The sequence below is a fragment of the Amia ocellicauda genome, chromosome 21, assembly GCF_036373705.1.
Source record: "Amia ocellicauda isolate fAmiCal2 chromosome 21, fAmiCal2.hap1, whole genome shotgun sequence".
In the NCBI taxonomy this organism is placed as follows: Eukaryota; Metazoa; Chordata; class Actinopteri; order Amiiformes; family Amiidae; genus Amia; species Amia ocellicauda.
In genome coordinates, this window is record NC_089870.1 from 20943820 (window position 1) to 20968803 (window position 24984).

The 24984-nt window shown below is 44.5% G+C and overlaps 1 protein-coding gene across 4 annotated transcripts in view; it reads right to left on the minus strand.

The window, feature by feature from the left end:
• Positions 1-4159: 4159 nt before the first annotated feature.
• The window catches only part of mipol1 (mirror-image polydactyly 1), a 57881-nt gene continuing 37056 nt past the window's right edge, over positions 4160-24984 (minus strand). For all 4 annotated transcript variants that reach the window (XM_066693982.1, XM_066693979.1, XM_066693980.1 and 1 more), the window contains 3 exons: positions 17692-17786; positions 10599-10829; positions 4160-5393 (listed from right to left, as the gene is read on the minus strand). In XM_066693982.1, the coding sequence (XP_066550079.1) occupies positions 5327-5393; positions 10599-10829; positions 17692-17786 (393 nt within the window). In that variant the 3' untranslated portion in view covers positions 4160-5326. The remainder of the gene's footprint in view (positions 5394-10598; positions 10830-17691; positions 17787-24984) is intronic.

The following is a 24984-nucleotide window of genomic DNA, read 5'->3' on the forward strand; positions in this document are numbered from 1 at the left end:
GAGAAGAGGGGGAAGAGATCTCTATCCGAAATCAGCTTTAGCAGCAGCTGGTTTGCCATTAAAAATGATAGGGGAGAAGTTTATTAGGGCTTTGTGCACTTCTCCTGTGCTGTGCCCGAGTCAGGTTGGTGGTCTCCCCGTCTTTCCTCCCTGTGTATCTTCATTAATCCACTTGCAGAACTGGAATGAAGCTACAAAAGCTGCGCGGGGATGACAAAGAGGCAGCAAAACTTGGTTAAGCATGAAAAAAAGCCGCCAAGTTTTCTTGAGAGAATGAAAACGACTGACAAACACACCCAGTGCAGCAATGCAACCCCGACCCAAACATCGCACACAAGAAGGACACGATCTGCACACAGGGGTTTCACTGAGACTCAAACAGCGCATTTGGATTTGCTCAACTGAAAAAAAATAAACCAATGCAATATAGGGGCCACTTACAAATAAATCGGTCGAGGAGAACAAAATATAACACATTTAGGGAAAACAAACACATGGCAAATAAATACACGCCTTGGTCGAGCGCGATGTTTTTTCTGTTCATTTTAAATATCAAGCACAGGGAACAGAGTGTTTCAAACGAAATCTACTTCATATATTAACATGTTTTACATTTTAATTTCCCAGGCCGATCGGTCACGGAACAACATTTGGAATAAGACACAGCTCAGGGGGGTATGTAACACCTTGGCCCAGGTGGGAAAAAAGCTGTTTAAATGCATAAAATCCGACATAAAACGTCAATGCAAAAGCCATTCGGAATCAGCGCAATTGTATTCGTTTTAAAATGCACTTTATTTTGCATCCCGTGTTGATTTTAACAATAACGATTCATATGAATTATATATTGATTAGCATACTAATAATGTGCCATGTTGCCGTGTTAAAGGACGCGGATGTGAAGGCATGTCCCTCTCTGTACATCATTCATAAACTGACTTTAATACTGTTGGCGCATCCAGGCCTCCGGGACGTTTGTTCCCGTCTGCAGTTTGCAGCAGGTGTCGCCGGCTCGGATGCACATGGGTCTGTTGCTATAGCTCGGCTGCTGCACAGTGTATGTGGGGATAAATGGATGTATAGATGGAGTGAATTAAAGAAGAAAAGGCTGGGAGATTTGGGGTCGTTATGGCAACGGGATCAGCCACACTTTTCTCCGAGGCCATTCAGCCCCGGGCCGCCGGAACACGTTTTTAATTAAAGCGTATAAAAAGTGGTTTTGTAGTCCTGTCATCATCCGATCGGTTTCCAAACGGGTAATCAGGCTTCACCTCCTTTTGATGGAACAGGAGCATGGAGGGTAAGCTTGTAAGTTCGGGAGGGGGAGAAAAGGAGAGGGAGAAAGTGGGTCGGACAAGAGTTTTTTTCTGTGTGTTCCCACTGAAACAGCCTGCAAACAGATTTTGATGATGTTATGATTATGATTAATAATAATGCACATTTAAATCACTAAAAGTAACCTCCAGCCTCGCTCAGTCTTAGATGCTGGACAAAGCAGCTGTGACAATGTATTTGTGTCGCACCAGGAGGATTACCAGCCCGGAGAAACATACACTGGGGGGACTGTGTGGGTTTTAGAGAGAGGGACACCCAGGTTGTGCCATCTCCACGGTTACGGCTGGAGGTGGGACCGACAAGATTGTAAGAGTGTCGGGGTTTATTGGAGGGGAGGGCAACTCAGCAGCCGCTCCCTCCCTCCCTGCCTCCCCGCCGGCCCCCTTCGCCACCGAAGTACAAGACGCTGCGCAGGCCGGTGTCCAGTGTCCGCTGTGCGCAAAGACGCACCAGTGCGCCATGAAGGACATGCGGGACATGAGGGTCAAGCCATCGATAGCAAAGGGACAACTGTAAACGATGGGGAAATAATTGTTTGGTATATAGTGCCTGTAAAGGTCGCTGGATCTCTTTGGCCCCGGGCTGTGTTGATAAATGATCAGTATGCAAGGTGGCGGCGAGACAGGTCTTTAGGGTCTTTGGTAAAAAAGACACAGGTTTCCGTTTATCGAGGGTCAAATGAAAGTGAAGCAACTGAACCGGTGGCAGTCAGCGATTAGACATTATAAACGCGCCCAACAAATGTCCAGATATACCGACAATTACTCAAAGTTCATAGTGACAGGAAAGCGTAAATGACCTAGATGTTGGTTTGGTGGTTTTATATCATTAAAATGTTTGGATAGCATTTAAGAACACTAATGAAAAACTACAAGAACGATTATATTGAACGTAAAATGTTTTTTCATGTGGTTAAAATGTTGAGAGCGTTTGCAACAAAAAGTTATGTGATCTGAACACAATAAAGACATTCATATTGTTTCACCAAAAATGCATTAAGGTTTCCAAACAAAGGCACCAAGTCACAAGGTGAACGGATTGTAATTGGCAATTAAAATGTGTACCCACAGAGAAATATGAAACATTGTCATTTAAATAAAAATAAATACACAATCTTTTTAATTCCGTAGAACTTGCAAATATCGTTGCTACAACAAGCAATCAAAATCAACATAATTAAATAAGAACACAAGACAGTGTCCAGTCGAGAGGAGGCCAATTCGCCCCATCGTGCTCGTTTGGTGTCCATTAATAACTAAGTGATCAAGGATCCTATCCAGTCTGTTTTTGAATGATCCCAAATTGTCTCTTCAGCCACATCGCTGGGGAGTTTGTTCAGATTGTGACGCCTCTCTGTGTGAAGAAGTGTCTCCTGTTTTCTGTCTTGAATGCCTTGAAGCCCAATTTCCATTTGTGTCCCGGGTGCGTGTGTCCCTGCTGATCTGGAAAAGCTCCTCTGGGTTGATGTGGTCGATGCCCTTCATGATTTTGAAGACTTGGATCAAGTCCCCACGTAGTCTCCTCTGTTCCAGGGTGAAAAGGTTCAGTTCCTCAGTCTCTCAGTAGGACATTCCCTTCAGACCTGGAATAAGTCTGGTTGCTCTCCTCTGAACTGCCTCTAGAGCAGCGATATCTTTCTTGAAGTGTGGAGCCCAGAACTGTCCACAGTATCCAGATGAGCTCTAACTAGTGCATTGTACAGTCTGAACATCACTGCCCTTGTTCTCAATTCTACACTTTTGACAATATACCCTAACATCCTGTTTGCCTTTTTTATTGCTTCCCCACACTGTTTGGATGGAGAAAGTGAGGAGTCCATGTAGACTCCTAGGTCTTTCTCATGCGATACTTCATCTAGTTCTATTCCTCCCATAGTGTAATTATAGTGGACATGTTTGTTATCTGCATGTATTACCTTGCACTTGTCCACATTGAATTTCATCTGCCAGGTGTCGCCCACAACTGAATATTATCTGAGACCCTTTGAATAGCCTGAGCTGCCGAGATTGTATCTGCTGAGCCACCTATTTTAGTATCATCTGCAAATGTGACAAGTTTGCTAACTATCCCAGAGTCCAGATCATTAATATAGATTAGAAAAAGCAAAGGCCCTAGTACTGATCCCTGTGGAACTCCACTAACAACCTCACTCCAGTTAGAAGCGACTCCTCTAATCAACACCCTCTGTTTCCTAAACATCAACCAGTTCATAATCCATCTACTTACATTACCCAGAATGCCTACAGCTTCCAATCTGAGGATCAGTCTGTGGTGTGGAACCTTATCAAAAGCTTTTTGAAAATCTAAGTATATCATATCATATGCTTTCACATGATCTACAGCTGCAGTTGCATGTTCAAATAATTCTAAGAAATTAGTAAGACATTATCTGCCTCGTCTAAATCCATGTTGACTATCTGCAAGAATATGGTTTTCATTGAGATGCTCCTCTATTTTCTGTCTAATAATTTTTTCCAACATTTTACAGGTGATGCAGGTGAGACTGATTGGTCTGTAATTTCCTGGCTCAGTTTTGTCCCCTTTCTTGTGGACTGGTATGACATTTGTCATTTGGATTATTGTAGTTAGCAGCCTTGAAAGTACACAAACCTACAAAAACCTACTACATCTGACAAAAAATATGCCCTCAATTAAAATACAAAACATACTGCATAGGTTAAATTGTTTTAAATGAAGGCATATGCAAAATTAAAAATGTCTAATTGTCTTAAGCCAGTTGCTTAACTAGCCTGAGGCTGAAGGAGACACAGGCTCATTAATAACTCAAAGTCAGTTGGTAAAGCAGTAAACAAATAAACACTCAAACGGTTGAATGTAGATTTATTATTTCCAGGTTCATGGTGGGACCTTTTTCTCTCCAAAGCAGTTTCCAAATTACAACACTCAGAGCTGAACCTGAGATAAAGAGCACAGTAGTCAAACACAGGCCTTTTATCTCCAATTATATGTTAATAGCTTTCAAAGGTGTCAACTGATTAGCAGGAGTAAAATGTTTGCAAATAGCAGTTATCATTTTAGTAACAGCAATTAGCTTTGAAATCCAAAGGACAGAAATAATCTACAGATTCCAACCTTGGCCTTGTACTTACTTTTAACTGTCCTACAAAATAATGCTCTCCAGTGTTCATTCACTGCTTCAGTGGGCTGTGTTTCTGGTTGTTTTTGTAATAAGTTAATAATATCAGGAACATTACAGTATTTTTAAAGGAAGCTAAAACAGTGTTGAAATAGTAACCCTATATTTAGCCCTGGTCGGTGTGTGGCCTTAATGCTGAGATGCCATTATTTCTGTTCACTGGTGATTGGCAGTTTAAGGCTGTTTAAGTCTTTTGCATGTCGAAAAATGTCAACAGCATTCTGTCTCTGTATGATTGCTTCACAGCAAGGTAGCAATTCGTATACAATTCATGGAGCAGCGCATTATCCAATTATCCTACCAGTAAAGTGTTAAAAAAAACTATTTATCCCCTCTTAAAAACCACACAGCGGGACAGGAATCTCCCCACTGATGAGCATCACCTTTGTAAAGTGTCTGTTGTTTTTCAGTAGAAAACGGGATTTCTGTGGGGAAAAAAACGATACAAAAATAAAACCACTCGGCCTCAGAAGGCATGCAAAGGCAACGCAGCGAGCGCGGTTTGAATCACGGGTCCACAAGCCCAGGAAAGGAGTGTGAAGTCGGCTACATCAGTCCGCAAGAGCCACGCAGGGGGGAAGGGAGATAAAAAAATAAAAAAATAAATGACGCACACATATAATGAGTGTTTAAGGAAATAAATTTGGGTTGAATAACATCTCAGCAGCAGAGTGGTTAAACATTTATGATTCGGTTTGATCTCCGCTAGGAATGTCGACCGAGTGCACCACTTCTAACAACTGTTTGCCGAGTTAAAGCGTCAGTGTTGACACAGTGTTAAACGCCGCAGCCTGGTCACCAGATGTGGCCGCATCTCCAGACTCGACCTTTCAATCAGATCACCGTCCTGACAGTCCCCGCTCCCACCTTCTTCCTCAGCACGTCCACCAGCCGCTCCAACCTGCGGAGACAGGGGGGGGACAGGGGGGGAGTCAGGAATGCGTGCTCTGAAAGGGCCAGTGTCCCGGGCTGCCTTTTCCACATCGCCATTAAGAGACAAGACCGTACTGTGCCGGGCAGACAGGATGTGGACGATATTCAGAAATGGAAAGAGAGAGAGAGAGGAGAAAAAAAAATCGCCCACATCCTTTCCGAAGTAAAGAGTCTTGGACCAGCTTTTCTGCACCATTTCTTTTTTCAGATCCTAAAACTTTCCACTAATAGCCTGAATCATTAGTAGATGTTTCCCAAAGTCGAGTGCAAATGAGGTGTTCGGTGTCAGAACACAAACAGGGCCTTGATGTTTGTGTCGGAGGAGCACTGTGGAGGTGAGGAGGTAATTCACACTGTCAGGGGGGAGGGGGTTGTTTTCAACAGCCACACAAGTGTCAAGTGTAAGTGTATCCACTGTGGAGCCAAAATATTATATTCACTGTCTTTTAATACAACCACGCAAAGACGAAAAATGTCACCTCGGGGTTACGAACCAATGCCAGGACAGTGAGTCTTGGAGGATAAGTTGTGTTGACATCGAGCGCAAGAACAAGTAACTCTGAAGAGTTGAATGTCCGTGCCATTTCCACAGATATTTAAGCATCGACCGAATTACAATATGGAGAAGAAAAAAAATCGCCATTTTAACCGATTCCAAATCTCTGCAAAAGTCCCTTTTGGGATGATGAAGGGATCGGTTTTAACTGCACAAACAAGTGAAAATGAACAGAAATGGTTTATCGAGAAATAATCTATTCAAAATGATACCCTGAGCCCTTTATTGTGTTGTCCAGGTGCTGTTGACACACAATATTTCCAATGAGATGTTTGTGTAAATGAACAGGGAGCGAAATGAAGAGGATTAAGATTAAATGGGGAAACATGACGGCTCTGACTTCATTCATTTGGAAAATTACGAAGACTTTTGCTTAGCCAGTTGATGAGAATGATTTTTATGGTCAAATTTTAGCATTTGCTCCGGGTCTTTTTCATGGAAAGCGCTTCCCTGTCGGTCTGTGGCGCTTTAATATCCCACGCCTCAACTGAAAGCAGAGCTATAGGCGCTCATCTTCAAGGGAGGATTTGAGAAGCATTCAGAAATGCTTTATCCTGATCTCCACTGAATTGCTTTCAATAATGCTTATTATGTGTACGGCATGCGTTATTACTTTTAATGATAAATACAGGCAAGCGTTTAGTTTGGATTGAATTCAATTATAAATGTACTTTAAAAAACAAAAATACACCTTCACAGGGAAAACTAGACCTCTGTAGCACGACTCTATTGAAGCGCTGTAATCTTCACACACTCCATTACTACTGTTACGTTAAAAACAAAACTGCTTGGGAGATATTTATCATTTATGAAAAAGACAAATGAAATACAAATGGACAACAGCATAAAAAACAAAAAAATATAATAGCTATTGCTCTTTAATGGAATAGAATCCACTATCTGAACATTTTCTACCATTAAATAGTGACCTCTTTATATAAATTCCTGTATATATTATATCGTGTTATAAACATCAAGGCCCAGCAGCTAATTGGACAATATTCCCTGTCAATGTTTTCCAAAAGTGGCCGTCCACCACGGCTCTGAACTACGTGTTCATTTACAGTTTGCTTACAGCTGCTTCACAGATGACGGCAGTTTGTGTATGACAACAAGACTATATTGATTTATCAGTAACAAAATATACTGTGCATACAAAAGCGAGCGGGAGAAGCTTGCTCTAGCGCTGGTACTGTATAACATCAGCTTGTTGTGGAATACTTCAGGACCAAATCAGGATGTTGGCACGGGCGGGAGGAACGCGGCCGGAGAGGCTAATATTTAGTAAGGTCACCCACACTAAACAAACAAGGCCCGCAACAATGGACGCCGGAGAAACTTTCCCCTCCTCCTTGAGCATCGCACAGCGTTGTTTTTTTCCTCTCTAGACCCTGAAATGCATTCATTAGCCGCTCCGGCACGTTTGTACAATTACGGAGGACACATTTTCTAAAGCATGTCTGGCAAAGGTGTGCATGTATTGCAATGGGGATTTGGAAAACACTATTTACAAAGAATGCATTAAACCCCAAACATGCACACCAGGGAGATGCGGGCGAAACGTATAAATCCCGATTAAGAATTCAGGATACTGGAAAATCAACAACGATATCTTGAATAATACCGAGTAAACACAGACAAAGTATTAATGTTAAACAATGCCATATTTTACAGGGTGTTAAGCCACATCCGCGCTGCACTGTGCCGCCCTCAGTAAAGTGCAGTTATTGGACGGCTGCTGCCCGGCCCACATTTTACTGCATGCAAATCAATCACCTTGTGAGAAACACAAGACAAAACAAAAGGCGCATGACCGTGGTTCTGGTGTGCGACAGCACTGATACAGCACACACAACGGGAACTCATTTTCATATTATTTTGTTGTGGGTTTTGTTAAGAAATCTTTAAATACCCACAGGAGAAAAACGCTGCAAATTAAATCCTGCTGCTCAGATTCTGCTCCCACGATTTCCTACAATTACACTATTCTTAACACACATTAAAGATCAGTGTGTGTGTTTGTGTGTCTTTGGGAACATAATTAATTCTTACTTTAAACATAACTAAATAAACCTTTAGTGAGCTAATGGATCAGTTCAGTCCAAACTGGCTGCCATTGTTGTCCAAGGGGTGTTTTTTAATTGTTATTTATTTATTTATTTTTAATGCTGTTATTTGAGGGGTGTTTTTTTATAATACTGTGATGCATCCTTCTTAATTCAGTTTTTAAAGACCATACAAACCAAGTAAAGTGAGGGATAAACAAAGCAAGTGACACATGTACTTTGTACTTAACTGTATTTTTGCACTTTGTTTGCACTTATGTTGTAAGTCGCCCTGGATAAGGGCGTCTGCCAAGAAATAAAAATAATAAATAATAATAAAATAAGAGTTGGTTGATGAGACAGAAGCCAGACTCCACTGGACATTTGTTTCCTTTTGTGCGGGGAATAAGAAATACTTATATATAATTAAACATCATGTCTAATATATAAATAAACGTTTTTTGACCGATACTTGTGTGACCTTTACCATCTACCGCAGAGGCACTGACACTGACAGCAACGTCTTGGGGCCAGAGCCCATCTGCGCCGATGAAAAGGGCTTTGTGTTTCTCAGGGCCAAGTTTGATTCTTCCCGTCATTAGACATTCTGCTCAGATTCCCTCAATGGGCCGGCGCTCTCGCACCAGCGTGTTAAATTCCCCGCGCCTCCTGGCTTCCTCTGCCAGCCCCGCCACAGAAAGGCCGCTTGGTTCCAGTCGCATTCTTCTCACAGCTGTGTGAGGAAGGAGCGTCAAGAGATTCTTCCCAAAAACCCATATGCGTCTCCAGCCGCTCGCCGGTCTGGGGGTCAACCTCGCGCGCCGGTGCGATTATCTCTGGCTCGTTCCCGCTCTCTCTGGCTCTGCTCGGGCTCCCGTGCCAGTTCTGGGATGGATTAGCCCGTCTCGATAGGTAGAGCACCGCAAAGCACGTCACAAAATACAAAATAAAGGAAGAAAACGCGCCCCCATCTCTCGCCAAGGCTTCCGAGAAGCGGAAGAAGAAGGAAAGAAGAGATCAGACGTATTTGATACAGACAAACGCCTGATTTGTGAACTACGTGTTCCTGGTTCATAGATAAATTATTGTCATTTTTTTATAATGCAGGGGCCGTTGGATTCCACCCTGCTTGGACGAACTTCGGATCCACGTTTTCTCACGGCACCGTTTCAAGTGTCTGCCACTGAGCGGGCCTGGTTTTGGGGACGGGATTATATTGTGTGTGTAAACCCCGACTAATTCAGGACGTCTACTAGACAATACCGTTTTGTTCCAGTGCATTGTTACTTTGCTTGCTTGACACACAGCCATCTTGCGAGGTGTTAAACTGTAATTACGTTGTTGGTTTATTTGCCCCCTCCCTTACGCCTGAATTATGTGGCAGAGCGCGTTTGCTTCACTACCGCCCCGTCCTCCCTCTCCACCTTCCAACGAATCGACAATTAAAGTTGACGAAGGAGTTATTTGATATCTTAAACGAGCCCTAAACGAGTGGAACTCATTTCCCAGCATGTGGCGCATCTCAAAGGAAACTAAACGTCCAGAGAGAGCGCTTCGGAGAACAGACCAAGAAAACAGGGAGGTCTTTGAAGCCGAAAGAAACCATTCTAAAGAGTCCTCTCAGCACAATACCGAAACGCTCCTTTTTATCCCGAACCGGAGGGTAAAGTCTTCTTCCCAGACCCCTAAACTGTCCCCCCCTTTCACTAATTCATCCTGCAAACAGATCAAGCGGCCGAGTTGGTGCAAAAGTCTATTTGCTCTCCGCTAAAAACCTGTGTGACTCGGTCTTGATTGCTGGAATACATCTGGGAGGACTGCCCAGACGCCAAGCGCTCATCAGCATGGAGACCAGCGGCACGATTTGCATTTTCTTTTTAATTGCTCGACTTTACTGGGTCCTAATCTGAGGTGGGGTGTGCGGGGGATGGGGGTGCAATGTCCCTTGGTACGCCGGTACATAAAACGCCACCCATCAGGGCTCGGATTTAAAAAGGGCAAGGCGGATAGTAGTGAAGCTTAATTAGTCGTTTGTGTTCAACAACATTCAAAATCTTTTAAACAGAAATGGATCGTTGTTTCTGCGCTGTAACTGCTGCAAAAGTGCCCCGGGGTCCTCTTTTAAAAGTTACAGCTGAATTCAGTTATTCTGCACGGGTCAAAACATTGATGAGACTTCAGACATGGTTTTCCTTGGCAGCGGATATTTGGAAGCCATTATAAAGTGTGCAAGCGTTGGGACTGTGCAGCAGAAGTGTGAAGAAGTGTGAATCTGGCACCGGCACTTTTCGACGCACTTTATTGTCCAACAAGAGAAAACACGGACTCTGACAGAGCCGTGCAACCATGATAAAGAACCGCGTGGAGGTAAAGGTGGTGACGAAGGAGGACAATAACCTTAGCAAGGCTCGTGAACAACAGAGAGGAGACCCTTGGGCCTAGCAAAGCCCATCTGAAGCTCAGGACTCAATGGGGGTGAGAGGAGACAAAAAAAAAGAAAGCAAACAAACAACAACAGACCGTCTCTTATCAGCTAATCCTTTCAAAGGGGAGACAAAGCAAAGGAACTCACTTTTGAACCTTTTCGTTCGCCTCTCGGTGGGCCTCTTGGGCCTGCTGGAGCTGGGCTTGGCTCTGTGAGTGCTGGGCCAGGGAGGTCTGCAGCTGGGCCAGGAGCTGGTCTTTGTGGAGACTGGCCAGGGACGCCACGCCCTCCTTGGAGCGCAGGGCCTCCTCGTACGAGCTGAGCGTCGAGTCGAACTGCTCCTTCAGGCTGGCCTCCTGAGACAGGGACTGGTGTAGACTGGGTGGATAAATACAGACGTAAATAAACAGCCATTCACAGATTAATCACAGATACATCTGGGCTTTAAACACAGAAGAAAAAGCCAACGACCAAGCCAGAATCTGGAATCTACAGTCGGATGCAGATGTTTTGTTTCATCTTCGTCTCGTGTCTGAAAAGGACCAGCTTTGACTCTGATACGTTCTCGTCAGCACAGAAGGGATCTTAAGGTCCGAGTGAATTAAGATCTTGTGTGGGCAGTTTATTGGACCAATACAATGCCCGTCCTACAGCTGGAACATGGGGACACCCCGAGAACGAGGCCTGCGCTAATTACCCTCACAGCTGTGCAGCAGAAGACCCCGCGGTTTTATTTTGTTTAACATTTCCATAACAATTAGTGCCGGGGCTGCGAGTCTTGTGTGTGTGAACAGAGTCTGCGCTGTATACCGAGAGGGACAGAGGGGACTCTTAAGAGCCGAGAGCCTTGGCTGAGAAGAGTCTTTCCGGCCCCCTGGGGTCTTTACCTTGACAATAAAACTGAACTGAGCTGCTGTCCTTCTGACACTCCACGCTCTAGAGCAGGTCTGTCGAAGCCGTCTCTCCAGGAGGGGTGAGAGAGGTCTTGGGGATATAGTCTTACTGGTGGTCTTGCTTTGGTCATGTTGTGTGTGAGAGGATGTGTGCAGGGCCAGGATGAATATGCTCAGGGGGCGCAGGAGTCAAAAAAGGTTGGACAGCAGACGCTTCAGTACAAAAGCAACTAACCAATGTGATGACAAAAACAAAGAAGGAAATGTAGGAATTGGAAACCTTATTGGAAAGCAAACTGTTGGCTTTCGGGGTGTTCGGGTAAACGCAACATGCTGTGGTCACTGGTTGTGGTGATTTTAGCACAGATACGACAACAGTGTTACTCAGTGGGAGTATCTGTAACTCTGCAGGAAGTCTAGTGATGGACACAGGAAGTTGTGGGAAGAAAGGTAGTGAGTGGCTGGAGGTGGGGGGTTGTATCACAATGAGGATTACAGAGGGAACCCAGAGCAACACAGATATCCTGTTCACACTCTCAGATTGTTGGGGGGCAGGGAGTAAAAACGACTCGGATAAAACAGAAAACCACCTGTCAATCACATGCGGCAGCTTGCCTCTCAGGCGATTGATTTACGGAACTGTGTGAATGTGTGTGTATGGATTCAACAATGGTAAATAATAAATAGTCCCCTTTGTCAGCGTGATAATGTTATGAAAGGACTGATGTGTGCTCACCGCTGTTTGATGCTCACTAGTGACACTACACCACACAATGCAACACAAACCCGAGGCTGTGTGCGACTGGACTTGTGCGTAATTTACACCCGTGCGTAAAAAAAACAACAACAACAACAACGTCATTGCAGGCGTCGATTCACGCGCCTGACAGCCACAGCCCCGCAGCCCTTGTTGACACTTTTGATGCGAATGACCACATTTTTATACACTAACAGAAAATGAATTGACCTTAACAATGAAAGCAAACAGTGAGTTTACCTATCAGTGTGAAATGTCACTCTGTATCAACAGCCTGTATCAATAGACAAGTTTAATATTCCAACGGAACGGCGGAACAAGAAACAATATCAGGAAGTAATAATGCCGCAGAATGTCAGTGGAATACATTACCATAGAGCCCGACTTAATGCTCGGAATCGAGTGAAACCTGGCGCTCTATATTAGACAGGTGCGCTCCGGGTCACGGCTCGGAAACCGACTTTAAAATGAGGCAAACACTGTTCTCAATAAAGGACAACCAGCGATCCATTAACCTGATCTAACTGCGGAAGAATTCCCAACTCTCTCCCAACCGGAGATAACTCATTAACACAGCAGGGGGGGGAGAGAACAGTACCGGGAGAATCTCGCTGTGTTCACATCTAAAACCTATTATTATTATTATTAGTTGTATAGGTCGTATCTGTTACATTATTAGATTGACTCCATTCACAGGATTTGGTCGTAGAAGGCGGGACGTTTGTAGTCACAGAGGAGGGGATCGGAGAGGGGTCAAAGTTCAATCCACCTGGGAGAACGTTTTTTTTACGGCAGACGGCACAAACAGCACCCCCTCTTTCGGAGAAGTCTCTGGAAAAGGATGCACGTCCCCAGGACACACTGCTCAACACAGAATACCTGATCCCTTCAATTTATTAAAAAAAAAGGTCAATAGTAGACGGACAAATGAATGCTCGCCTGCAAGCATGTAAAATGCATGTATATATGTATACTTTTACAGGTGTATATCTATAAGGTTTTATACAGAGATATAATTATTCTTATATAGGTATATGTGCATTGCAATTAAATCATCCTTATATCACACAAAGGTAATGCATTCACGATATTATACAATACACTTCCACATGGATCTGCTGTGAAAGAGGGTCCCCTCTAAAAGAAAGGCAATCTTTAATTATTAACCTCTAAGCGTGGGGAAGAATTTAATGTCATTCCAAAAAGTAATTGCACTGGAGCAATAAAATGGAAATAACTTGATATTAAAATGGCAGAGAAAAAAAAATACAGATGGAAGGCCTCACTGGGGAGGCGGCTCGGGAAATAACGCAAGGAGGGGTTTCATTTTAAATCGGTTAACCAGCCGATATCCCCAATTTAAAATGTGTTTTATGTTAATTCACCCACAGTGTGGCATTATGTGTTGCTATACTACACCAACAACAAGAAAGAACGGTCCTTGTCATCGCAGTGACTCGCAGTGCATTCTGGGAGCTACGTTTCATAAGGAGGCAACTTTCTTGATTTTAATGTTTAACATGAACCAATCCATTGGAAATGCTAATATTCTGTGTCTGAATATTACCCCAGATATTCTGCCTGTTATTCTAAAATGTTTGCTGTAATACTCTGAACTATGTAATTGTGCGTTTGTGTGCGTCTCTTAACTCAAAAATCAGAATGTTTCAATGACCCCAAGTTGTCTTGTTTGTGTGTTTGTTTGAGATAGTGAGGTTTATTGAGATGCGAGAGGAAGACAGAGCCCAGATCCCCCTGTATGGACCACAAGATCAGCTCCTCACCCCACCGAGCAAACAGAAATAAATAATGAATCACCGATTCCCCGGCAGGGAGAGCGACGCCGCAGCAACACTAAGCCGAGTGTTAATTAGCAGCAGTGCGTCGTGAGAACAATCGCTCTTTACCTGCCGCTCGGCCCGTGTCGCACACAGTGGGCGCGCACAAAGAGACCAGCCGGTGTGCCGTTTCCGCTTTCTTTCGGTCTCCAGGTAATTGTGTTTACACGGCCTCACAATCACATGAGTCATCGCGGCTCGTCACCGTTTTTAATTAGTCTGAATGGACCCGGCCTTCTCCTTTCTTTTCCTGAGCGAGAGGAAATCAATTCCGATCTGATATTGATACCCATAGAGAGATGTAAACTGTGTGCTTTGTTTAATTAAATGCAAACATGTTGGGTACTAAAGTCCAGAGGCAGTGACAACAAGGGCTGGAGAGGATTGCTTAACTATGGATTACCTTATCTGGTCTTTCCTCCCCGGCCCCCAAACCCCACACACAACCCCTCACTAGCTCAGACGAACCAGGCCGGAGAGGGGGCGGAAAAGGCTGCGATTTCAGTCATTTTGGGACACAAACAAACACACAAAATGAAGACACGTATGACTAACCTAAACAGAGGCCCTTACAACCATCTTCCTCCGGAACCACACACGAGGACAACTCTCGTGCCCCAAGAAAACAAAATGGACGAACGATTGAGGCGCCGGGCCCCAGTGAAGCCCCCAAATATATCTCCGATCCAGTCCACTATCCCCCACACACAAGAAAAGGCAGCTCCACAACGTGTGAACTCACTCATATGTAACTGGTTCTAGCTATGGATTTTCTCTCTTTTTTTTTTTAAGGCTGTGTATATTTACTTTTGTCAAGTCTCACTCACTATGCATATATATTTATATATTCCCCTCTGTCTCTCGGTCTCTCTCACTCTCTCTCTTTCTTCTCTCTCTCATATATTCATAAAAATAGCACACCAGTAAAGTGCAGCATAAAGGCTGAAGTTACACATTAACCGTTTTCATCAGATAGCTAATCAATGGCGCTGCAAGGAGCTGGAATCCTAAGGAACTGCCCTCCGATTCTGAAAAGCAAAGCCCCCAGTTAATATTTAATAGATGTAGAGGTGTGTTATCAAACTGATATGTAAAAGAACCCTTTAATAGAGCCTTATCTCCTCTCGCTCTGAATAAATAAGTGGCAGGCCTGGCGGAAAGGCACCGAGAGTCACACTGTGCTCTCTCCCCGACCGCCTCGTAATGAAGCTGCCCGCAGAAGCCATTACCGCCGATTCAAAAAGGCCGCTGATAACCGGGCCTCGTGCATTGGTGGCGATCGCATCTGGCACTACAGAAATATCACATCCCTTTGATTCCCCCACTCGGAAAAACACTCGCTGAAAGGTGTCGTGTGCTTTTAACTGTATTAATAAAGGGAAGTCCACGTAACACAAGTGTTTGTGAAGAGTAAATCACAGAGAATCCCCTCGCCTGCTCCTGCTACTGATCTACTCAGAGCGTAAACTCGTACACACAGTACGAGTTTATGCTCTGAGTAAATCAGCACACAGGCTTACGAATTCAATGATTCACAGTTTCTTCCTCTTTCTATATGCGGAGTCATCTGCTGTGAACGCTCCGAACAAATCCTTTAAATTAATTCGGCGACGCAGATTGATCGGCTGTTAATACCCTGTCACTAGTGAACCGGCAGAAGAGAGCCCACTCCTGCTTCACCACTGATGGAAATGAGGTTTCAGAAAAACAGTGTTCGGGTGTTTTCAGGCGTCCGCTGACGTCGGGACGCTCGGACTCGGGTTTGGACACTGTCTCGCCGAGACCAGATGGTGTTTTGTCATCCTGTCGTACACCGACACTAAGTTTCTCTGGCGGTGGTTTTATGATCTGGCAATTCCCTCTACGGTGCTTATTTTGAGGCCGTTTATATGGTGGCTGGGGCAACACAGCCCAGTGAAAAGGTTATCAACAGGCTCCACATAAAAATATTTACTTGTTCCTATCCGAAGGACCCAATTAAAGACTTTTGGGAAAGTAGGAACGCCTCAACAACCCCCTGAAAAAAATAAAGTAATTGCCAATATGACTGTTGACAGAGAGGAGGAACAATTTAACTTTTAAGACGTGTTCATTTAATCTCATTGAATCCAAAAGGGAACGCCACACTTCAAAAGAGCCCAGCAGCAGTTGTGCTGAGGTGCTAAACTCCTCGGTAGACGTTACAGATCCCACAAGACTCTTTCAAAACAAGAGCAGGGTGTTAATAAAACTCTTGCCCGGCCCCGTTCCCCTCAATGCTGGCCGGTTTGCAAACAAAGCTGCGGCTCCCCTCAGTGGGTCGGTCAAACTCAAATATATTCAAATAAGCACTTCCAATAACTGTGTTTCGGCATGGCTGCGTTTGAACGTGGTGTGCTTAATACAAATTCATAACGGTTGTCTACATTATGGTCGACACCACTGTGGCAGTTATTGTTACACTACTGGCGATTTTTCTCCCTCCCCAACTCTCAGGTCAGAGTTATGTACGCTTGCTGGGTATTTATGAGATCTCTTAATCTGACCCAGACAGCATCTGTAATCCCGAAGTTGAGATAAAAATGAAAGGCAGCCGAGTCCAGTGGGCAAACATTTCGGCAGCCCGGCCTTCTTCTTTTCCGGCATTGTTCAGGGCTGTTGATTTCCCTAAAAAGATCTGACCCATATTCCCGCTGATAGCTTTGCTCAGCTCTCCTCCCTGTCCACACAATGCAAATTTCACGAATACAATGTCTGTGTTCACGATGGGACCGGGGGGGAGGGGCGGCACGGAGCGAGGAATGTTACTATTGAAAGAGTTCTAGCTTCAAAGAATTACCCCCGAATAAAGGATAATGGCGGGGGAAAGGCTGCATACAGTACTCCGAAAATAAACCCAGATTTATGCAAACCTCGTCTCGTATCTATCTGGAGAGGATCAAGAACAGGATACGAAACAGCTAGACCTGAAATACAGGTTTTAAACACAAGCTGACGCAATGTAATCAATCTATCCGGACTTCCATAAACTTGTGACCTACTCTTCAATGTCAGAGGCACCAAAAGAAAACAAACGATGATTATTATATCATTCGAAGACAAAGAGACTCGATTTGTCCCTCAATCCCTCGCCCGACGAACGACCGCCTAGATATCACTCAAGGGTTTGGATTTGGTTTCCCTCCAGAGGTGTGAGCGAACGCTTAGGTTTCCCCTGTTATGATGGCAGCGAAAAGCACAGCAGTGCAGAAACAAACCCTGTAAGCTGCTTTTCCAGCTCAGTCCGTGTCAGAGCGACTGGAGTCAATGAATTCAGGAAGGAATTCCAAAGCCCCTCACATTTTACAATTACAGCCGGTGAGAATGGCCTCAAACAAGACCACCAACAAGCCCGGCGCAGTTCGCAGCGTGGTGCCAGAGGGACATTGTTCAGAGGTGAAATAAAAGGGAGGGGGCCATTTAGAAACCACAGTGTGCTAACCTCTTTGAGGCTTTTTACAGATTCGCAATAATGCATTATTCTGGTATGAGACCATTAGTATCCCATTACCTACAAAACCACCGACCGCCCTTCTAACCAACTCGCCGCCCAGCCCAGATAAATCACACACAGACGGTGTTTCACATGTAGGAGTGAGAGACCCTTTTCTGAAATATTAACAAGGCCAAATTGAACGCCAACCCCTCACCATTTTTCATCCACCTGTACGCATTTTAGGGAAAATAAAACACAAGCAACCGGGACGACGCTTGAAAACAATCACGCGACTCACCTGTAGTACACACGGAGGGTCTGGATTTCTTCCTCCAGCTTCTTGGCATTCTTCAGGGCGAGGTCTCGCTCTGCCTGGGCCGCCTGCAGCTCAGCCTGCGGACGAGAAGAGAGGACGGGACAGACGAGTCAAATCAGATGACTTATAGGACAGACCACATCGGGTAGGAGGCTGTATGGCGGTGACACCAGGTTGATTTTGGATTGCATTCAGACCCTCTCTTCCAAAACGGCTAAAATCAATAATCGTAAATGTCAGACCGCGTTTGCCTGCACCTTCGTGGGTCAGGCGGACCCAGGGGTTCCTACGGTCCGCCAGATTTAAGGACAAAGCTGGTGAAATAGACTCGTCGACACCCAACTCCACCAACGAGTCCATCCTGACAGAGGGCGGCCTTCACCTGCTCAAACACGGCATCCACTTACACCAAGGCCTCGTCGATCGTTGGGAGGACAGCGGTTTCCCCCAGATCGTGAGAGGAGGCCAGTAAAGGAGGATCGAACCCAGGGCTCGGACGTTATCAACAGCATGTTTAAATTAAATCAACTCAGCCTTCCAGAGCTCACTGGGGGGGGTATACCGGTCAATTTTTTTAATGAATCAAATCAGTATTCTGCCCCTTGGAGAGACAAGCTCTAGCATGTTTATAAAAGTTTTACAGGCATTTATTCTTCATTGAATGTCTTCCTGTGTCATTTGTATATGGTAATGAAACTTGAATATCTGAACTTAATATTGGTTTGAGATCATCTTCATTCAGAAACAAAACTGTAAAACTGTGGATGAAAGCAATAGACAGAATTGCTATGAATTTGTTTGTGCTTTGTGTTGTTTTTGAATAACAAAACTATGTGGGATTGTCAGGTGGTTGCTGTAGATCAAAATCTAAATTAACTTCCAATTTTGCAATTAATGAGAACATTTATATATATTAAATCCTATTCATGCACACAATATTCGAGAAACATTAGCGTCACATCAGGGCAAGGTGTTTATAGTATATAGGGTAAACTATACGCATCTAAGAATAAAAAAATCGTTGTTGTGGCTCCTTGGTTACACATTTCAACACATATTCAGAGTCTTTAAAAAGACATGTCTGCATAAAGTGAAAGCCTTTTAGTGAATTTTATTAAACCCTTTAAAAGAATACCAACAAATACAGCCCCAGACAATGGTTAAATGCCCGGGGTATTCAAGCCAGGCATTGTCTCCTACTCAACGCTCATTCAGAGAGAGTGTGTTCAAGGCAAAGTGACTGGTCACAGAGAGTGCAAAGCGCTAGGCAAACAGTGTCTTGCCATTCACCGGCGAGGCTGTTAAACCCAAGCAGTAATTAAGCTCTTGCTAATTACCAGCCGTTGAAACAGATGTGTTGACTGTCCTTATTAGTCAACAGCTGGGAGAGGGGAACAATCAAGGTTCCCTAAACCAACAGCCAGCTGCCCTACAGTAATTGCCTGCAATCCAGAGCCTAAGTGATAAGGGGCGCGCGGCGCTGGCGCTCAATCACAACTGCACCGCTGTTATTGATCACTGGAATGCAAGGGGAGGTGCATCATGGGAGGGGAAGTGGCAAGACTGTATTCTGTGGACCATCTGTGCCATCATAGGACAGATTCACCTAGACCAGGTGATGTGCCCCCCCACCTTTCTTTTATTATACTTTGGACATAGCAGTAACATCAACCAGTTGGCCGTCGGTTTGCTGTGGTTGAACACACACCGACACAAAGACACAATATATCTCTTTATTTGGCATAAGGATCCAATGGGGGGGGGGGGGGCGGGGTGCAGTTGGTCAAAAGCATGTTGGCGGAAGAGCCAGTACTGAGCTCTGCTTCAGTGTGACGTGACGGTAGCGTGTTCAGCGGAGGGGATCGGTCACTGGACGCGCACTGGTGAGAGGGAGGACCGTGCGGCCCATGACACGGCTCTGAAACTGGTCAACAGAGAGACAGGAAGCCGTGGCGCAGCTCGATCTCTGCACCCCTTCACCCCGCAAATCCACGACGACGCTGTGCACTCAACAGTTATCAGAGCTGCTTAAATCATAAAACAATGACGGGCGAGACTGAGAGGCAGCCCTGAAGTCTAAAGCTTGAGCAGGTTTAATCAGTCGTCTTACGAAAGCCCGATACAGTTAGCCAAGGGAGGCTAAGGGCAGACGTCTGATTGGCTCGGCTGTGTGTGTTGCCCTTAGAGGCCACGTTTGTGTGTCGTGCATGTCCTCTGTTTGGAAACCCATCCATGCAAAAGTGTTTTTAATGAATTGAATCATTTGATAGCAGATGAACACATTCTTACCGAGCTCCCTACAGAACATTCCCAATCGCTTTTTGAAATTTCCAGAACATCAACAACAAAAACAGAAAAGGAAACTGCCCTGTCTTTGTTTGGACAATGGCGCATGTCTTACGGCCCACTCGCACCTGTTGTTGAAAGAACGGAGCCAGTATAGCTTTTAATTGGTCTCTCGTGTTATCTCAGAGTCAGACCTGGTGTCAGCACAGCACTTAGAGCTGGGGAGATAAATCTCAAACGTGGAGCAGCCAAGCAAGGCCGGCACTGCCTACTGCAGCCCTGGCGCTAGATAAGGGGAGGACTTGTAAAGTGGCGCAATATCAGCTTAATGGTTCTGCAGCAACGAGGCATTTATATTCAGATAAAAACCTGGCGTACCGGCTGAGGTCTGACCTTAATTCTAGGTTGTGAAACCCGTAAACCTGCACTTTTGTGAGAAGACCACCTGGGAGTGGGAGTTTATTGCTCGCAAGGTGGATTCTTATAGTAAAACTCAACAGACCTTAATAGTTACAACGATACCGAACTGTAGCAAAAACACAGAGAGAGAGAGAGAGAGAGAGAGAGAGAGAGGGGGGGGTAGGAACAGGTTTCTACAACACTTCCTCTTGTGGTTGAATTAAAACACACAATGGTTGGTTTTAAATGATTATAACGCAGTTGTGATTCACAGAACATTGAATGTGCGTCAAACTAAGCTACTTTTATTTTTTGTGTTGCTTGGTGTGTGAAATTTTAGGATGAACTGCGTGCGTTTTGAACAACAAACCGGTGACGCTGAAGGGCTGAGTGTGGCAAGTTTTTCGTTCAGATCTTGCACTGCAACAAAACCTGGTGAGTGTGTGTGGGAGAGTTAATCAATGAATACATGCAGTCATAAGTACAGATGTTATTAAATGGTACTTAATAGCATCACCTGCAAATACAGATCAGTAAACAGTCCTGACGCAGTGTAGAGCCACGATTTCTCCTGCGCGTGTTACACAGAAGTCGATTCACCTGGCAACGGGGGGGCGAAGGGGCAGGAGTTACTGCAGCAACAGGTAAGATCCCGTGTTAATGTTTCACCGAGTGAAGAATGGGGAAGAGGGGCCAGCGCAGAGAGGATAAAAGCGCTCACTGCCAACCCTTCAGACGAGCGGCAATTAATCAAAATAAAATATTGACAAACATAGGTGTGTTTCAGAATCCCGAAGAGAAGCTGACGGGCCCGGCTTCGGGGTAATTGATTTCCGAAAGCTGCTAATCCCGTTATTGCATGGCTCATATTAAATGAGGAGTGGAGGCAGGTATTCATATCATTGTGGTGCAGAACCCAATTGAAATACTCCTATAGAGAAAAATAAATACATTTATCAATTAATTTGTGATACAATAAACTGAAGTAAATTGTCAATTCTCTTAAACATCATTATCTGTGTCACTAATCAAACCTCGTGCTCAAGCAAGAGACCAGTGGACAGATTTATTCTCTGTTATCACCCTCCCCTCAGCAGTAACGTTGGCCTTTCAGCAAATCCAACAGGTGGGCAAAGAGCGTTACGCACAAGGAAGTGTGTGGGAGTGAGACATCTTTCTTTCACGTTTGATTAAAAAAATCTAAATTAAAGATCTATCCAATTCACTAAAACCCACTAATGACTTTGGTCTTGGTCAATTAAATGTTTATTCTTCTCTGATATTTCAATCTCTAAAGTTTAAATAACATACATCTATACATTTTATAGTAAAACAGTTAATAATATATACTTTTTATAGGGGGACCTGTGCCAGGATTTGACCAAGAAACAGTTGGCAACTTCTGCCGGCACCCAATCGAATTCGAGATCAGAAAAGCACAGGACAAGGTGCTGCTGTCATTAGCTCAGCACTCAGAAAAGAACAGAGGAATTAATTATTAACTACAGTAAAAGCACCATCACACAGTCTCCCTCTCTCTCTCCCTCTCCCTTGCTCTCTCTGTCACACAGACACACACACACACTCATTCACTCTCTCTAGCCAGGTTTTCGCTCTGGCCGTGTCATTCTTGGGCCACTTTCAGTCGGAGCGCGCAAAGCTGCAGAGCAAACACAGGTGGTGGGGCAACGAGGCCGGCCGTCACACACTCACTTCAAATAACCCCGGCGGTGGCAAGTCAACGCCCACCCCCCCCGGCCCAGCCTCCTCATTCAAGACGCCCTCTCAGCCCCGAAAGTCACACATTTCCCGCATTCTGACACGGATCAGTCGGGCGAGTATCTGTTTGCAAAAGGTTCCTTTTGAAATCAGCACAACCGGTTTTCCACAGGACCTCGCCAATCACTCGAGATCGGTGGCCAGAGGAGCCGGGGAGCGGGACGGAGATCTGAGCAGTGGGGGGGGGCACTGACGGGCTTTGACCGCCCCTGACAACAACAAGCTGTTCAGCAGGAGGGACGGGCCTTTCAGAGGGGACTCGAGTTAAATATCAAGTGCTAACTGAAAGCTGCTGCTGACAAATTAGTGTTTATCTCTTCCAAACACTCGTTATTTCATATCAGAGAAATGTCTTAATTTCCCTTCAAGATATCTCCCCTTTGTCTGTCTAAGGAGGATGTTTGAGTGGATTGTTGTGCAAATGCAAATGTAGCAGATTTAGACCATTTTGCGCTGTGCAGTGGTGACCGATTATGATTATTGTATTTTTTTTACGGAAATAAAAGTACGCAAGATGTTATTCTCAACCGAGGACTGTCACTAATACTAATACTGTTGTCACTGTAATACCTGTTATAACTCACTACATATTTAGACAGTTATTATATTTATCCTTTGAGCATTTTTCATTTATCTGAAATTTGACTGTACCATATTTAAAGGAAATTCCTCTGCCTTACTGTCTGATCTGTACACTTAGCTTCTGTAAAAATAAATAGACAAATTAGAGAAACAACACACAAAACAAAACCCTGGAAAGGCCGGGGACTAGCAGGGTTCACGATCTCTTGCATTTCTGTGACGAGAAACGCTTGTATTCATCGTCCGATCAATTCCAAATTCAGAAATATTTTTAAAATCTCTCACGTTTCCGACTGGTATATTTCGCGGTAAGGCGTACGCTGGCAATAATACCCTCACGGTTAAATATTGCTCTGAAGCTTTTGGATCAAGCAATGATCTCAGCAAAGTGATCATTATTTACTTTTATTATTTTATATCCCCACCCCCACCAACAAAAATCATCGCACACAAAAGCAGTCTTTAAACATTAAAAGGCCATAAAGAGGACAATACAATGTTAATCCAAAATTTTAGGATATTCTCACCCTCCCCAAAAAAATAAATCCCCTAATAAAGTCACTCGGCTGCTTCCCTTTAATAAAAACTTCAGGTTTCCATCCGCGTGCAACACCTTGTTCATTTTTAAATTGTTTTGCGGATCTGTACTCGGCACTGTAGACTCATTTTACAACAGCTGTTCCCATTTCATTTTAAATTAAAAAACCTAGCTCTGTAATCCCAAGAGTCAATCTATAATTAAGGGGATTTATGGGGAAACCAAGTGCTACATTAATAACAAAATTTAATATCTCTCTTAATAAGCCATCAAAAGCACTTGCTAAGAAACCGAGAAGTGCGGCGACAGAGCCCGCCTCTCTGAAGCCCATGGCCCAACTCGTCCACCGGGCCGGCGTTTTACGTCAGCGACCGCCGAGCCGTCGGGATGATGGGTCTGAAACGCCCGGCTGCAGGATCCAAGTCACACGTCGCTAATTGTTGCTTTTGCACATATCTGATTACCAAGGGTCAGGCTTTATTGATGTACTGATGTAATGTCTAAACGTCTTAATTGTGGCGGCCGGGCGTGCGTTGTGCAGGTGCAGGTTTCGAATGGTGCTCGCCACTGTTCGTCTTTTCCCTCTCAGCCAAAGCATAATCTGTAAATCCGCTGGCAAATGTTTGTTGGAGGGAATTTAAACTGATACAAACATACCGGCTCTTATGAATACACAGGCATACAGGCGTGTACACGCAGGGTAGCTGACAACTGCTCTACGACTGCCTTCAGAGATGCTCAGTGTTGGGAATCTCCTGTACTTGAATACCAAGCAACGTTATTAAAGAATTAGGGTTTAATAAACTCACTGGGACGGATCCACACTTTGCACAAAAGGGTATCATGCCACCTGCTTGGCACGGCACGTCAAAACAACCCAAACAGCCTGTCTTCAACATTTCTGCTGTATAGCATTTAAAGTTGGGGGGAAAACACACACACACACACAAAAACATGTCTTTTCTCCTCCACTAATTAAGCAAGTAGGGTCAAGGGGGAGCTTGGATTGGGGAGGGGGGGGTACGGCATGGAGATGCCTCCAAGAAAGGATTACTGGAAACAAGTGGATGAGACAACGAAACAGGTGTCCGACTGCGAGACATGCCAGCGGAGACGCAGAGGAGGCAGGTTTACAGATGAAGCAAATGAGAAAAGGTGAGAGAATTGGCTTTGCTTACGGGGGAGAAAGAAAGAAAAAAAAAGAAAGGGAAAAGTCCCACCCTGGTTGCCGTTGCTGTTGTAGATAAAGTGTCTATATTCTATGTTGACATTTTCCACCGACAGAGAAGTGATTATATAAATGTTCAATCAAATACACAAATCTTTTACATTTATCTTGCCCTGTAAATGTAAACTAAGCTGTCCTGAAATCACTCTTGGCACCACTGGAAAATAAACTGCCTAGTTGAGTGCAGGTTCAGTTGGTAGCAGGATGCAACTTATTAAACAGCTTCCCTACTCAGACCCATCTGCGTGTGGACATGTTTACCCTGCCCTATCAGACGATCAGGCATCGGTTTTATAGCACTCTACATTAAGAGATAGGGCTCGGGATCATCAGATAAATGCGAGAAAAAAAAAAAAAAAAAAAAAATCAACCAGGACTCTGTTTACCTTCTAGCTCTTTCAAGGGTTGTGTGGCATTAGTGCTCGTGCTTGTAGATCTAATTTCAAATCCTGTCAAATATGTG